The 15,057-nt window shown below is 40.9% G+C and overlaps 1 protein-coding gene across 1 annotated transcript in view; it reads left to right on the top strand.

Annotated features, from left to right (window-relative positions):
- The window catches only part of SND1 (staphylococcal nuclease and tudor domain containing 1), a 418,878-nt gene that overhangs the window by 183,061 nt on the left and 220,760 nt on the right, over nt 1-15,057 (top strand). The window contains exon 12 of the mRNA XM_004265475.3: nt 14,113-14,213. Within this exon, the coding sequence (XP_004265523.1) occupies nt 14,113-14,213 (101 nt within the window). The remainder of the gene's footprint in view (nt 1-14,112; nt 14,214-15,057) is intronic.

Genomic DNA, 15,057 nt, shown 5'->3' with positions numbered 1-15,057 from the left:
TAATGAAGATATGAGGATTCTTGAAACCAGAGTTACAGTCTGGTTCATCATGAGTGAGTGTGTGCAAGGAAACTGGGAAGCAGCTGTAGCCAGTAGGAGGGTTAAAGCCTTACAGAATTGTGTCTTTTGGAAGAATATTTCCATAGATGGTATCTGTATAATTTTTGGCATTCTACACAGTGCCTCTGCTGTTTGTCCTGAGCACATGACCTGTTGGGAAGAAGTTTGCTTTCCTCTGAAGTGGCTGGTTGGTTGGTTATTTGAACCATCCCACAATACTTAGGCCCTGAGAGATTTCTTCTTCCTCTTTATGAAAGAGTGGCTTTAAAAAAAAGAAAAAATATATGGATTTGCTTGAGGTTCTCTGAACCAGACAGGTTGGGAGGTTCAGATATTTCCCTTATGTGATTTGACTCCGATGGCTTAGTTAGTTGTGTCAATGATAGTAAGCTCTTCTGCATATGGTATCAGCTGCTCTCAACTGATTCTCAAGGTACTTTCTTGTTATTAAAAAAAAATTATTTTTATCATTATAATGAGATTTTAATCAAGTGGTTCTTAATGCACTTTGTTATGACTGTAGTCTCAAACGTATATTTTCATGGATAAACACAATGTGGTATATGCACACACTGTGTACACTCTGCCATAAAAGGAAATTAAGTACTGACATATGGAACAACCTGGATGAACCTGAAAGCATTATACCACGTGAAAGATGTGAGACACGAAAGACCACTTATTGTATGTTTCCATTTAAAGGAAATGTCCAAAACAGGCAAATTGAAAGAGACAATAAGTAGATTGGTGGTGGCCAGGGGATGGGGAATGAGTGCTCAGTGGGTAAAGGGTATCTTTTGGGGTGATGAAAGTATTCTGGAATTATAATGGTGGTGGTTGCACAGCATTGTGGTTATACTAAAATTTACTAAATTAGTATACTTTTGACTGTTGTTGACTGTTGGTGGAATGGCTGCTGAATGAATGACAAGCAGTACTTGGTGTTACTTTGTTGATGTTACTGCTGGGTGGCATTTTATCCAGTGAGTTGAGTGGTGGGTGAGAGTGGGGATGGGAGTGGCAGCTGAAATGTGCGATGAGTCCCCTCATTAAGGGAAGCATATACTTGTCCAATGATTTGCTAATTCATAGAAAGTGCTGTTGGATAATTACCTTTATGTTCTCATCATTAATGGGAAAAAACGTTTGGTTCACATGCTTGATTGATTTCACAGTTGTGTGTTCACTTTCTTTTACCTAAAAAGATAATGTCAGGCTCTGAAAATCTGCTTTTCTTCATTTTGGAAACGAGTTTCCAGTCTGTTGATTAGGTGTGGATAAGAAGCGTTATATTTTGAGATTCTCTGATATATACAGAGAGGAGTGCATGAGTTAGAGTTCTACTAATAGGAGCAGTGACTGGAGGCAGATTACTGGTACACCAAACATGGTTTACCATATTTCATTATCTTCAGATTACCCGCTGCTTTGAGACAGTGTTCCATCACGACCAGTTCTTGACCTATGATGTCATACCTTTGGCTAATCTGTGCATTATGTTAGAGCTAAAAATGGAAACCCCAGGGGTTGTCATCAGTCTTTATTGACTATACCATGATGATTAAGGGAGACAAAACGAATTCAGTATCAGAGTGGGAAGTCTATGTTCCTTGTTTATTCCACTAATGGGAAACAGGATCACAGGGCGTGAATTGGGGATGGGGCACAGCCCTTCGATTAGCAGCTCTTGGACTTAGAAGTAAAGGAAGAACAACAGGGTAGTCTGCTGTAAAATGTTGGGGGCTTCCCTGGTGGCGCAGTGGTTAAGAATCCGCCTGCTAGCGCACAGGACACGGGTTCGAGCCCTGGTGCAGGAAGATCCCACATGCCTCGGAGCAAGTTAAGCCCATGCACCACAACTACTGAGCCTGCGCTTTAGAGCCCATGAGCCACAACTACTGAAGCCAGCAAGCCACAACTACTGAAGCCCGCGCACCTAGAGCCTGTGCTCCGCAACAAGGGAAGCCACCACAATGAGAAGCCTGCGCACAGCAACGAAGACCCAATGCAGCCAAAAATAAATTAATTAATTAATATTAAAAAAAATTGGGGGGCTTAGTCAGTGGTCAGTTGGCAAAGTAATATTTTATGTCCTGCATCCTGTGAGGCATCATGTAGCTGCCTCGGCTATATGAAGTGCTGCAGCTAGTTATAACAAACATTGAGCAGTAGTATCAGACTTGTCAGTGATCAGCAGTTCCTTGTTACGTGACAAGTAGGGAAGACATATGGCAGGCAGGTGGTGGCGGCAGCATCATTATCAGTGCACAGTGAGATTGACAGTTCATTTGCAGATAGTGATGCCCACCTGCTATGGAAACAGTGCACCACTGGGCACCTGGAAGTGTCCTTCTAACAGTGTATAGCCTGCCCTGCATAATCCTTATTGGTTGGCAGACGCTACTAAGTGGTGACCCTGGCCTCATCCTGGGAACTAGTCTGATGAAATAGATATTCAACATTGAAGTCTGGTTGTGAGTAGGCCAGTTTTTTGTTTGTTTTTTAATAAAAGTACGTGTTTCCGTTGTACTTTTTATTCCAGCTACCACTTGTTTATATTTTTAACTCAATCGTATTTTTTTCTCCTCCAAATGTAATTTTAAAATCTTAGAAATTTATGGTGAGAAAAGTTCAACGTGCCCCATGATAGTACCTTTGAAGGTGTAAGCCCTTCTACCAGTGTTGGGTAAGTTCCACCAGATTGTTTCTAGGTGTGTCCTTGAATTCCCCCAAATAAGATTATAGCTACCATTGTGCCTTTGCTTTTTAAAATTTGAACATGTTATCATAGCAGAATATATAGATCTCCCTTGTTTTCAACAGCTACAGCGTATTTATTGAGACATGCTTGTAATATAGAGGGAAAAAATTGCCGTGGTGACTGCCAACTTGGAACTTGGGCTAGTGTCAGAGTTAGATCACAACTTGTAATTATGCATTTGTGTTAAACTACCATGAATGCAAAGGACAGAATGCTTGTACATACATCTTTGTTTCTATAGACTAAATTCCTAGAAGTGGAATTGTTGGGTCAAAAGACATCCACATATTAAATGTTAGTACAATTGCCAGTTTGACTGCAAAAGATGTACCAATTTAGGTTTCTGCCAACAGTAAAAATGCCACTTAGAGAAGCATATGAAAACTGAATGTTCATTAGAGAAGAGCATGGACAACAGTGATTAAATTCCTCTGGAGAACTAGACAGAGGTGGGAAATTATGGTGGGAGGCAATAAAAAGTTCCCCAAAAGGGTAGATCTACACATGACAGATCTCCACGGAGGACTATTCCTCAGAGAGGGAACGTGTCAGAGCGCAAGACTTCCAAAAATATGTGACAATTTTATAGGAAGTCAGTGAGTTGTAGGCTACTCTATCCCATTCTACAGCTGCCTCTGAGAAATGGTAAAGCAGGTACATCTAATTAGACTTGTGGCACCTAGACATGCAGCTTCAGTTGGCTCTTTTTAGAAAGCAAGAAAATAGATATTTCATACCCTGAGAAAGATGGAATGATTTGTCCTCCATGACTGAGACTTCTACTCCTTTATTAATGGGTTTTGGTACAGGACTTCTAATCACAACTGCCTGTGGGTAACCATCTATTTTCTTGGGAAAGTGATAGAAGTATCCTCTTGAATTCTTCAAGGAGATTCTGCAGTTGTCTGGCCTCTGTCTCGCTTACATGGGTAGACTACCCCAAGTTTAAAAATACACACATACACACACACACATAATTGTGGCAAGATGCACATTACATAAAATTTACCATCTTAATCATTTTAAAGTGTACAGTTTAGTAGTAAATATATTCACATTGTCCTGCAATCAGTCTCTACCTTGCAAAACTGAAAGTATACCCATTAAACAACAACTCCCTGTTCCCTCCTCCCAGCAGCCCCTAACAACCACCAGGTACTTTGTTTCTTTGAGTGTGAATACTCTAGGTATCTCATTTAAGTGGAATCATACAGTATTTCTTTTTTGTGACTGGCTTATGTAACTTAGCATGACATCCTCAAGACTCATTCAAGTCATAGCAGATGTTAGAATTTCCTTCCTTTTTAAGGCTGAAAAATATTCCATTGTGCGTATCTACCACATTTTGTTTCTTCATCAGTGGACATTTGGGTTTCTTCTACCTTTTGATTATTATGAGTAGTGCTGCTGTGAACATGGAGTACAAATATTTTTGAGACCCTGGATTGAATATACCCAGAAGTAGAACTGCTAGATCATATGGTAATTCTATTTTTAATTTTTTGAAGAGCTAGAGAAATTTCTTTACTTTGTATCTCTATGTTAGTAATGGAAATGGAAGAACTTTGAGTCTGGGAGAGGGCTTCTTTGGCTATGCAGCTGCTGAGAGGCAATTTGCTTCATGAATTTAGGCTGTAATTGGTGCCTTTGACCTAGGTTTATAATCCAGTGCTAACCACCTAATTTCCTGATACGTATTTGCGGGCTGGGGACTTGGCCGTGTGCATAGACGTACACTGTTTTTGTTAAGAGACCTGGATTTGGAGGTGGACACAGATGCAGTCAGGATGGTCTTTGATCAGTGTCCGTGTGTAGTTTCAGACATTGACCTTAGGTGTTATTGCTCTGGGCACGCTGTGCCGTTGATCAAGGGACTTCGTTTCATTTAGTAGGCCTCTATCTTCTGTGTGAAATACAGGGAGAGGAAGGTATATCTAAAGGAAGAAAGGCCTATGATGTTAACATCTGACTCTCTTGGAATCTTTTCTTAGCAACGAAACCAAGGATAATTTATACAACAGAAGGGCTGTATTTTTGGGCTAGTTTTCTTTGTGCCATTGGCAGGTATTCCTTAAGAATTATATTTTTTCTTCATCATTCTCCTTTGAGGTCAAGATACACTTCTACTAGTCCAATTCACCATTCTAACTTTCACCTTTAAGTTAACTTACCTGAGTGTTCGTATATTTCCTTTGTCTGAGTGACTTCTAAATGGCAGCTCGCGGGCGTGCTGGAGAAATAGGTGTGCTCTGAACGTAGTGAATGCAGGGTGGCTTTTCTGTACTGACTTTGCAATACCTAACCCCCGGAGCAATAGGAATTGATTGGAACTCTTGGCTGCGTGACTACTTTAGCTCCCACTTTTATTGCTTTGGTTTCCCAGTTTGGCCTTTTGTTGAGTGGCCTTTTCCTTTGTAGACTGGCACATATTATGTTTGTAGAGAAAATGTAATTTAACCTTTTTGTTTTTATCCATGTCTTAAAAGCATCCTTTTTCCTCCAGTAATACTTCTTAGATGCCATTAAGCAAATCCCCGTTCTTCATATCCCTGAGCCTCTCATCTTAGCTTTATTACAGCTGTTATTTTCGAGACTGGCTGACATTGTGTGTATTCTACACAAAGGCATGAGTATCCATGTATTTGTGCTGCTTGTGTGGCTGGAACTCCTCCAGGGAGAGCTCTGGGTGGAGTGATTTAATTTCCCCTGACTGCTGCTGACCTGGGAAACTTTGGACCCAGATGACCATGACTGACACTTGTATAGAGGAGAAAAATGACCCACACTCAACCTTCATCCTCCAGAGGAAAGCAGTGGAGGTGGTGGCTCTGAGGAGAAGTAAGAAGAGACATGCAGGGAACCTGTGGGACAGTTTCCAGTAGTGTTTTGGGGGGCCTTTGGCATTCTTTGGTACAGACACTGTGGTATTAAAATTAGGTATTGAGATGAGTTAAACCATAATGCAGTAATGAGTAATATAGAGGGTGGAGCACTAATGCAAACAGGTTACACTTTTTAGATATATCTGTAGGTTTATAAGGACTTAAGAGGATTAATGAAAATGCTTGCAGCTGCAAGGTTACTCTCACATAGTGGTTTCTATTTGTCTTTGATCCTCATCAGGTTTACTTGAAATATTTTCAATGGTCAGAACTTCATTTCCCTGATTATTTTATATGTGCTCGTTATCTACCTCATACATAAACTATGCATCATGTTTCCAACCATTTTAATGTTATGTTTTGGTCAGGGTGTTATCACTACTTCTAGAAATCTTTGCCCAGCTCTAATGGCCCTTTATATAAAATGTTTTCACATTTACTTGTGGATCTCATGCCTGTGTATGCTTCTAATTAAATATTTACCAAACTGAGTGTTTCTCGGGGAGTAGTGATGTCCACTTAAATGAATGCCTAATGTCAGGTAGAGACTCTTAGCATCTCCATAGGCCCCGTAGGAAGCTGGATTTTACCTTTCCTTTCAAAACAGATAAATGCATTTGCCCATCCAACAAGGGGGTGGGGAGTAATGGGTTCATTTTGTCAGAAATGCATCAAATAAGAAAGCTCCTTGACTCTGCTCATGGAGGTTGGGAAGCAGTAGAGGTTAACATTCCATTGATGAAAATGAAATGTGCTCAAAATAGTCCTGACTTTGCGGGGGGTGAGGGGGGAGGGGGAAAGGGTGATTGTAGATCAGAGAGAGCAACATAAATACATGTGAATAAACAGCCTTAACACCTAATTACAATGATTTTGAAGAGGGTGTTACTGAATACATCTAGGCTGTGGCTTGGAGAGGTAGGAAAGGATCATTGGTTTGTCTCCTTCTCTTTGCAGTGTAGATATATAATTTTTTGTCAGTGTATCTGTAAAAGTTCTTCTAATTTAAGACATGCCAGAGCTAAACGATGTCCTAATGGGACACAGAGATTTCAGCTTTTTATTTATTTATGGCTGTATTGGGTCTTCGTTTCTGTGCGAGGGCTTTCTCTAGTTGTGGCAAGCGGGGGCCACTCTTCATCGCGGTGCGCGGACCTCTCACTGTCGCGGCCTCTCTTGTTGTGGAGCACAGGCTCCAGACCCCGCAGGCTCAGTAGTTGTGGCTCATGGGCCCAGTTCCTCCGAGGCATGTGGGATCCTCCCAGACCAGGGCTCGAACCCGCGTCCCCTGCATTGGCAGGCAGATTCTCAACCACTGTGCCACCAGGGAAGCCCAGATTTCAGCTTTTGATTGTGCTGAACATAAACATAAACAGTTCACATCTACCAATTGCTCATTTTCTTTCTAATAATACCAATACTCAACAGAAGCATTGATCATAATTACAAAAGCAGATATTTCTTTAATGTGAGTTTATAGTTACCATTAGAGTACATTTCAAACACCAAGGTGAAGAATTCTAGACTTACGTCAGCAACTCAATGATTAAGTCCAACCATTGAATTGGTAGAGAAGTCGCTGAAAAAGTATCTTCATCAAATATTGAACAGAATATATTTTACAACGATAGTTACAAATTAGAGGAATTTTTTTCCCTTTGTGTGCACATTTATTCTCACCCCTGAAATTGTTTTCTGGAACTGAAAATTACATAAATAGCTTGCCTTTCTAGTCTAGTTAAATAATAGATTTTTTAAGTAAGAAAATGATAAACATTTTTTATACCATGTTTTTTCATACTTGGTTTAAGAGTATTTACAAGGAATCTTAAAATAGAAGATAACAAAAGTTCCCCATAGAAACTAGAGAAAGGTATAACCACAAAAGGTAGGATCGTGTAATAGAGGATTGAGGCTAAGACTCTGGTCCCTTAATGGACAGTCTGGGCATGTACAGTCCAGTATCGCCACCACAGCTGTGTGTGGCTATTGTGCATTTGAAGTATTGCTGGTCCAGACTGAGATGTGTTGTTCCTGCACAACACACATCAGATTTCAAAGACTTTGTCAGTGAAAGAAAGAAAAAAAAAACCCCAATACTTTAAAAATAATATTGGTTATATGTTGATATGATAATGTTTTGGATATTTTGAGTTAAATCAAAAATACTATTAAAAGTAATTTTAGGGCTTCCCTGGTGGCGCAGTGGTTGAGAGTCCGCCTGCCGATGCAGGGGACACGGTTTCGTGCCCCGGTCCGGGAAGATCCCACATGCCGCGGAGCGGCTGGGCCCGTGAGCCATGGCCGCAACGGGAGAGGCCACAACAGTGACAGGCCCGCGTACCGTGAAAAGAAAAAAAAAAAAAGTAATTTTATCTGTTTCTTTTTTTAATGTCGCTGCTAGAAAATGTCAATGTGCATATGTTGCTCTCATTTGTGGCTCTTATTGTTGTTGCCTCCTAGACAGCACAGGGTACGTTTGACATCGTTTTATGAGAGTTTAGCTTATGTCTGAATAGGTGGCTCACCTGGGAGGTCAGTGTGCCCAGAAGCAGGACCAAGAGGCTCCTTGGCAATTTTGTTTTGAAGCTCATCCTATATCTAGATGAACGGGTGACTGAACTGTGTTTCAAATTAAAAAAAAAAAAAGGTATCTCACATTTTTAGAATGATTACCTACGTTGCTTGTTAGCAGTAAAAGGTCAAGAATGCATAAATTAAGTATTGTCCTATTATGCCCACAGCAAATGGAAACTTGGTTGCTCTCTGTTCCTTGTCTTCCTGATTTTGTAAGGCAAGGAGTGTCCTCCCCAAATTCCTCTAGTTAACCTATTAGTTGAGATGATTCCCCACACTCTACTTCAGTTATCTTTGGTAAATAAAATCTCCCCAACTAGTACCTGCAAAATTAATCTGGAAAGTGTCTAAATAAGTACTAAATAGTGTATCATTCTTTAAAATAACCCATATTTATCTGTAAGTTGGGATGAAATATGTATGAGGTACGTACTCCTGTTTGCTGTGACTCCTTAAGGGGAAAAGTATATTTAATTGAGTGTTTCTGCCTAATGATTTAAAGTCAACATGCATCTTATTTATGCATGTATGTATGTATGCATGTATTTATGTATTTATCTCGCAGATACTTATCACCTACTCTGTGCCAGGCTCTCCCCAAGAAAATCAGTATATGTTTGTCTAAAAATAACTGACACAGCTTCGTATGAGTCAGGCCCTGCTCTAAATGCCTCATGTATATAAATGCACTTCTTCTTCTAACAGTGAGATAGGTAGAGTTATCCATGTTAAACTGAAGCACGGAAGTGAGGTAACTTTTCCAGGTTCTCACAGCTCATATGTAGAATTGCTGGTAACCAAAGCCTGCAGTCTGGCAGCTCCCAGAGTCCATGCTCTTATCTAAGCTGCGTAAAATATTTTGTTCCACTTAACTTTTGTCTCCCGACTGCCTTAGCCAGACTTGCCCAGATGATGTGTTTTCTGTTTCTGTCATGAGAATGACGGGCCATACGAGAGCTTTTTTCTTAAGCCAGGGTATTGTTTTGAACAGCCCTTTGTGAATTTATGATTGGCCACATGGAATAGTGGGTGGGATTATATAGTAATTATGCAAAATAACCTCACATAACAGCCTAAACTCAGACTGTGGCCTGGAAATCTTATGTATCTTTTATGCTTAGGCATTCAGATTTTGTCATTTCATTATCATCAGCATCATAATGTCTATGAAGTTCTCTGGTGGTTTGTCACCCTTTCTAGTGAACGATTAGTTACGTGAAGAGTATCCATAGATTGTCCGAATTCCTTAGGTGTGGCCCAAGTGTATTCTGTTGTACTAAACTGTTTCCAGACTTTATAAGAGATTGGGATACAAATTTGGTTTTAAGTTCTCATCTTAGTTCCTCCGAAGGGTCCTTGAAATTGTTTTCAAGGAATATTCCACAATCTAATGCACCAAGGAGGAATCAGATTACCTGCTACCCTATCTTGTCTTTGAGAACCTCTTTGAGAAATAATACAGGAAATTATATTTTTCTTAATCTAAAGCATTATCCCAATTTCAATATACGTCTTCCCTCCTTCATGCTTTAAATTAATATATGAAACAGAATGGTTAACAGCTTGACTAAGTGGTCCTCAAAATGCCTAACCACCTCATTTCAAAAGTATCCTCCAGAATTTTATGTCTGAAAGGGTTCCTGATTACACGTATCCATTCATGAAACAAATATTCACTGTGTATGCTCCTACCGTACAGGCCCTATCATGGCAGTTTCCATGAATAAAAGGCATGTTTTTTTCCCTCTCCTGGCGCTTACACTCTTATCTGTACTAGTTCATAGTAGTAAATGTAAGGTAGGAATTACACTGGTCTAAGAAAAAACTACATAGCACACCATGTCTGGCTAGGTTATTTTGTAGAATTCTAGAGTTCAGTGATGCTCTAAAGTTTTAGTCTGGTGCTCTCATTTACCAGGTGAATTACGTGAGAAAAGTGAGGCCCAAAGATGTGGTGTGTGACTCATTCAATAAGAGAATGACAGGTGGAACCAGCAGGGAGCCCTGGACTCCTTGTGGTCCTTGCTGTAAAGAGGGATCAGGCCCTGCCCTGTGTCCTGTACATGTAAATTCCTGCATACCCAGTGTTCCAGGAGTATCTTTGCTGGAAAAATGAAGGACACATTTGCATTAACCCATTACTTCTTTTCAACTCATGCCATTCCTTATGTAATTACCCCCAAGCACAAAATTCAGGTTATCCACTATTCAGATGAAGATTTTGCTAAGATTTGCAGTTTTAATTGAAACTGCTCTTTTCCAAAAGTGATTGTCAGGGATACGTATCTAGAGATGAAAAACTCCAAGGCAGGAGAACAGATCTCAGAATCCCCAGGAGGGGGACATAAATGCCAATTACACATTGACTCTAATTCCTGGTTTGTCATAGCTGTCTGCAGGTGTGTGTCTTGGCTGTGGACTATTCTCAGGGCCTCATTTGTATTTGAGAATTTCTTTAATAATGTTACCTCTCCAATGAGCTCTTTAATCTCTTGACTTTCAGTTCTTTCTCTAGATAGAGGAAAAAACTAATTGGCAGGTGAATGTAGAATGTAGTTACTGGTTCTTTTGGTTATTGAAGATGAAAGATTTTTGGGAGGGGGGTCTTCCCATTGATTTTCTTTAAAGACAGCTTGGGGATAGCATACCTTTTGGCCTGGAAGATGAGATGCTAAGGGTTCATTTTTGTTTATTACCATTACCCCCATCACCACCACCACCAGCGCTACTCAAGTGGCCTTCCTAGATGAATAGCTGCTCTCTGGGTAGAGAGCTAATGTTACTCTGCGCCATGTACTTGCGCTGATGAGCTGCTGTCCCACTCCTGTCTGCTGAGGAGGAGGCTTGTCATTGGCAGGTGCAAGGTAATCTTGAGATTCACTGAGTTTATTTTTAAGCAGGGATGAATTTTTCTCCCTGGTAGTGGAATTGAGGGCTTGAGTTTGTTACTAGATGGATTGGGTGAAAACACAAAAACAGGTGAACATCTCCACAAATTTTTGACCTGCCCCCCAAATGCCCCAAATTGGACCATACCCTGTGTCTGTGCCCTTTTTAAACTTGGCCCTGAGTTACTTCACATCCTATGGTACGGGCGCCCTTGAGGTTTAGCTCCTGTACAACACTGATTTCCTGTGTGATTTTTGCCAGAACTTCAACAGGTGTCTACGTGCTTTCCCGGCCCTCTTCTGCTTCCGTAGGTTAGTTATCAGGGCTTGCCAGAGGAGAGTTCCAGGGTGGGTCAATACAGACAACATGCAGAGGACTCCTTCCTTCCCAGGGATTTGAGTCAGCGTTGCTTCTGTGTGTGTAGACCTCCCATTCCTTGCCCTGTCTTTGGCCTGTAATAACTCTGGCCAGATGCCTACAGGGAAACTATGAAAACCTCTTTGTTGGAGGTACTAGTTTTTCAGCCCTACCCCCGCTCCTGGGCTGTTCACATTCCTCACATTTATCCATCTCCTTAGCTTTAGAAAGATGATAAGGCTGAGCAGTAGTGTCAGTGTAGACATCTGACCTAAGGAGTCCTCTTTATATTTTCTTCTTTCTGTGTTGTTGTATGATGATAGTACTTCTCATGAGAAAGATTTACCTTACTTTCAGCCCTTAATTGGCTTTTCTCGCTGATGTGGCTCCTTGTTGCTTTTAGAACATGATTAGATAGATGGAGCGTTCAAGTGAGTGATCTGACAGTCAGAATTTGGAGGCAGCTGTCCTTCTGGAAATTTCCATATTCATTTATAAAATGGTTTTTGGAGCAACAGGCAGTTGGAAAGGATTTTGATGCTGCTCACCAGCAGTGTGGCTGAACTTGATGCTTGTACAACGTGCCGTCTCTAAGCTGACCGGTGGGAACTAAAGTCGTAGTTAGGAAAGGGAATTCTGGACTTTCAGATCATGGGGTTGGCTTCAGGGTGCTTGACTCCTCAGTACAGGTACGTAACAGGTATGTAACCTCGGCCATGACCAAAGCCAAGCATTTGCCTTAATGCTATAATACAGACCCTGTGTGTTTGCTAAGGGATACCACATACCACTTTCTTTTATTTATTTATTTATTTTTACAACTTTCTTTTGACACACACACGTCCTCTTGAAAGGTTTTGTAAAGAAAAAGCATCGCTCAGTGTGTCCATATCCATATGTTTAGTATATACTAGGATTAACCTAGTATTAAAGGTTCTTCCGGTCCAGTCCATCCCCCACCCCCCACCCCCAATTTCCTAACTCCAACTCTGTTGGTATCGGGTGTAGTTAGCTGCATCATTTTGATTCACATATTGTGAAACCAGCCCCAAGAATCTCTGTGACTGCCATCTTGTTTGTTCTTCTTGACAGTTCTTAACACAGGCCTTGAGAACTTATGGCGGGCTGAAACGACATGCAGTTTTTCTGTAGAGGCATTCATTCATATTTTTGAGCAGATTTTCAAAGGAGTCTGAAAAGGTTAGAGAACTGCTTTACCATAATGTCTAGGAGTCCTCCAGGAATGTTCCAAATCTCTTCTCTGTGGAGTATAATTTATGTAAGGCCTTAAAGGTTCAGCCATTTTTCCTTCTCTCTTGATATCAGTCATCCTTTAGGTTCACAGCATCTTTTAGGCTCAAAGCAAAATTGAACAGAAAGTACAGAGAATTCCTGTATCTCTCCCCCCTGCCCCCCACGTACTTCCTCCTCTGCCATCAACAATCCCACTCCAGCGTGGTACATTTATTATAATTGGTGAGCCTACATGGACACAGCATCATCCGGAGTCCATAGTTCACTAGGGTTCACTCTGGGTGTTCTACATTGTATGGATTTTGACAAATGTGTAATGACATGTATCCATCATTATACTTCTATACAGAATAGTTTCACTGCTGTCAAAATCCTGCCCTCACAGCTGTTCATCCTGTCTCGTCCTGCTAACCCCTGGCAGTGATCTTTTTACTGTCTTTGTATTTTTGCCTTTTCCAGAACGTCACAGTTGGAATCATACAATATATAGCTTTTCGATTGGCTTCTTTCTCTTAGTAATATGTATTTCAGATTCCCCCATGTCTTTTCGTGGCTCGACGGCTCATTTCTTTTTAAGGGCTGAATAATATGCAGTTGTGTTCATGAACCACAGTTTATTCACTCACTTACTGAAGAGCACTTTGGTTGCTTCCAAGTTTTGGCATCTATATATAAAGCTGCCAAAAACATCCACATACAGATTTTTGTGTGGACTCAAGTTTTTTACTGTCGGGATGTATGGTAAAAGTTTGTTCTATCCAAAACCATCTCTCAGAGTGGCTGTACTGTGTTGTATTCCCAGTAACTGAACGAGAATTCCTTTTGTTCCCTATCCTCACCTGCATCTGTGGTCAGTGTTTTGGATTTTGGCTATTCTAATAGATGCGTCGTGGTAGCTCATAGTTGTTTCAGTTTGCATTTCCCCAGTGACACGTGTGGAACATCTTTTCCATATGCTTGTCATCTGTATGTCTTCCTTGGTAAGATATCCAGGTCTTTTGCCCACTTTAAAATTGGGTTTTTCATTTTCTTATGGTCGGGATTTAAGAGTTCTTCCTATATTTTGGATTACAGTCCTCTATTAGAGATGGCTTTTTGCAGATATTTTCTCCCCATGTGTGGTTCAGCTCTCTTTCGGTTGTTTTTTAAAATCTTAGACCCACAAAGTCATACTGTGAGTGAGGTCAGCTTTCACAGTTGTGCTGGCACAGGGGGCTGCTAGTGAGCTGTGTTGCAAATTCTCAGCCTTAACTACCTTGATGCTTTTTTTTTTAACATCTTTATTGGAGTGTAATTACTTTACAGTGGTCTACCTTGATTCTTTATTTTCAGGTCAACGTGACTGTGGACTACATTAGACCGGCCAGCCCAGCCACAGAGACGGTGCCTGCCTTTTCAGAGCGTACCTGTGCCACTGTCACCATTGGAGGAATGTGAGTGTTCTGGCTGGTAGCAACTCAGCCATAGCTGAGAGTTCTCTCCTCATTCAAGTCTCTCCTCCCTTTGTCCTGATTTGCTTTCTGTTACTCTTAACTCAGTGGCTTATAATTGTTATGTGCCTGTGTAGCACTTCGTTTGCAAAGTACTGCATAATCGCTCATTAGTTAATCATATACTTTCATTATTGTCATTATTTAAGACTTATTGGGCTCTGTGTGCTTGGCACTATGTAGCACTCATTATTACTATTAATAATGCCGTTTATTGAGTGTCAGTCGGGCCCTTAGGTACTGTGCAAAATTAGAAAGATTCTCTGCATATTAGTTTAATTGTAGGCCAGAAAGAGAAGAGAGGTTAATTGGACCTTTTCTTTGTATAGATGTATGTAATCAGTAGATGACAGGGTCTCCCTCTTCTACTCCGCTGGCCTTACCCTGGTTACATTCCAAAGTCTTTTGGGAGCTCGGTTGAGGAACAGCCTTCCAAGGAGCTATCTGATGGGGGCAGTAGGAAGCCTGCTGGGCCGTGCTTCCACAATAAATACTAAAACAATCAGTCAGTCCCCAGGAGCAATTCTTACCCTGTGTAAAAGACACCAGCATGCTAATTGTCTCCTTCTCTATTTCACAATCTTAAATGGTGTTTGTTACCAAACTGGTATTTTTCTTTTCTTTTAAAAGAGGGCATGGTGGAGGGGAAGAAAAGGATAGGCTTCTCATCAAAACAAGGATTGTTTTGTTGAAAGTACAGTGAAGCCCATTGGGAGAAACACCTCTCTGTAAGCTATAGCATGCCCCTGAAAGAAAGAGGATCTGGTGGCTAACTTACTTTCCAGAA

This window comes from Orcinus orca, chromosome 9, assembly GCF_937001465.1.
Source record: "Orcinus orca chromosome 9, mOrcOrc1.1, whole genome shotgun sequence".
NCBI lineage: Eukaryota > Metazoa > Chordata > Mammalia > Artiodactyla > Delphinidae > Orcinus > Orcinus orca.
This window is presented reverse-complemented; position numbering and strand designations above follow the sequence as displayed.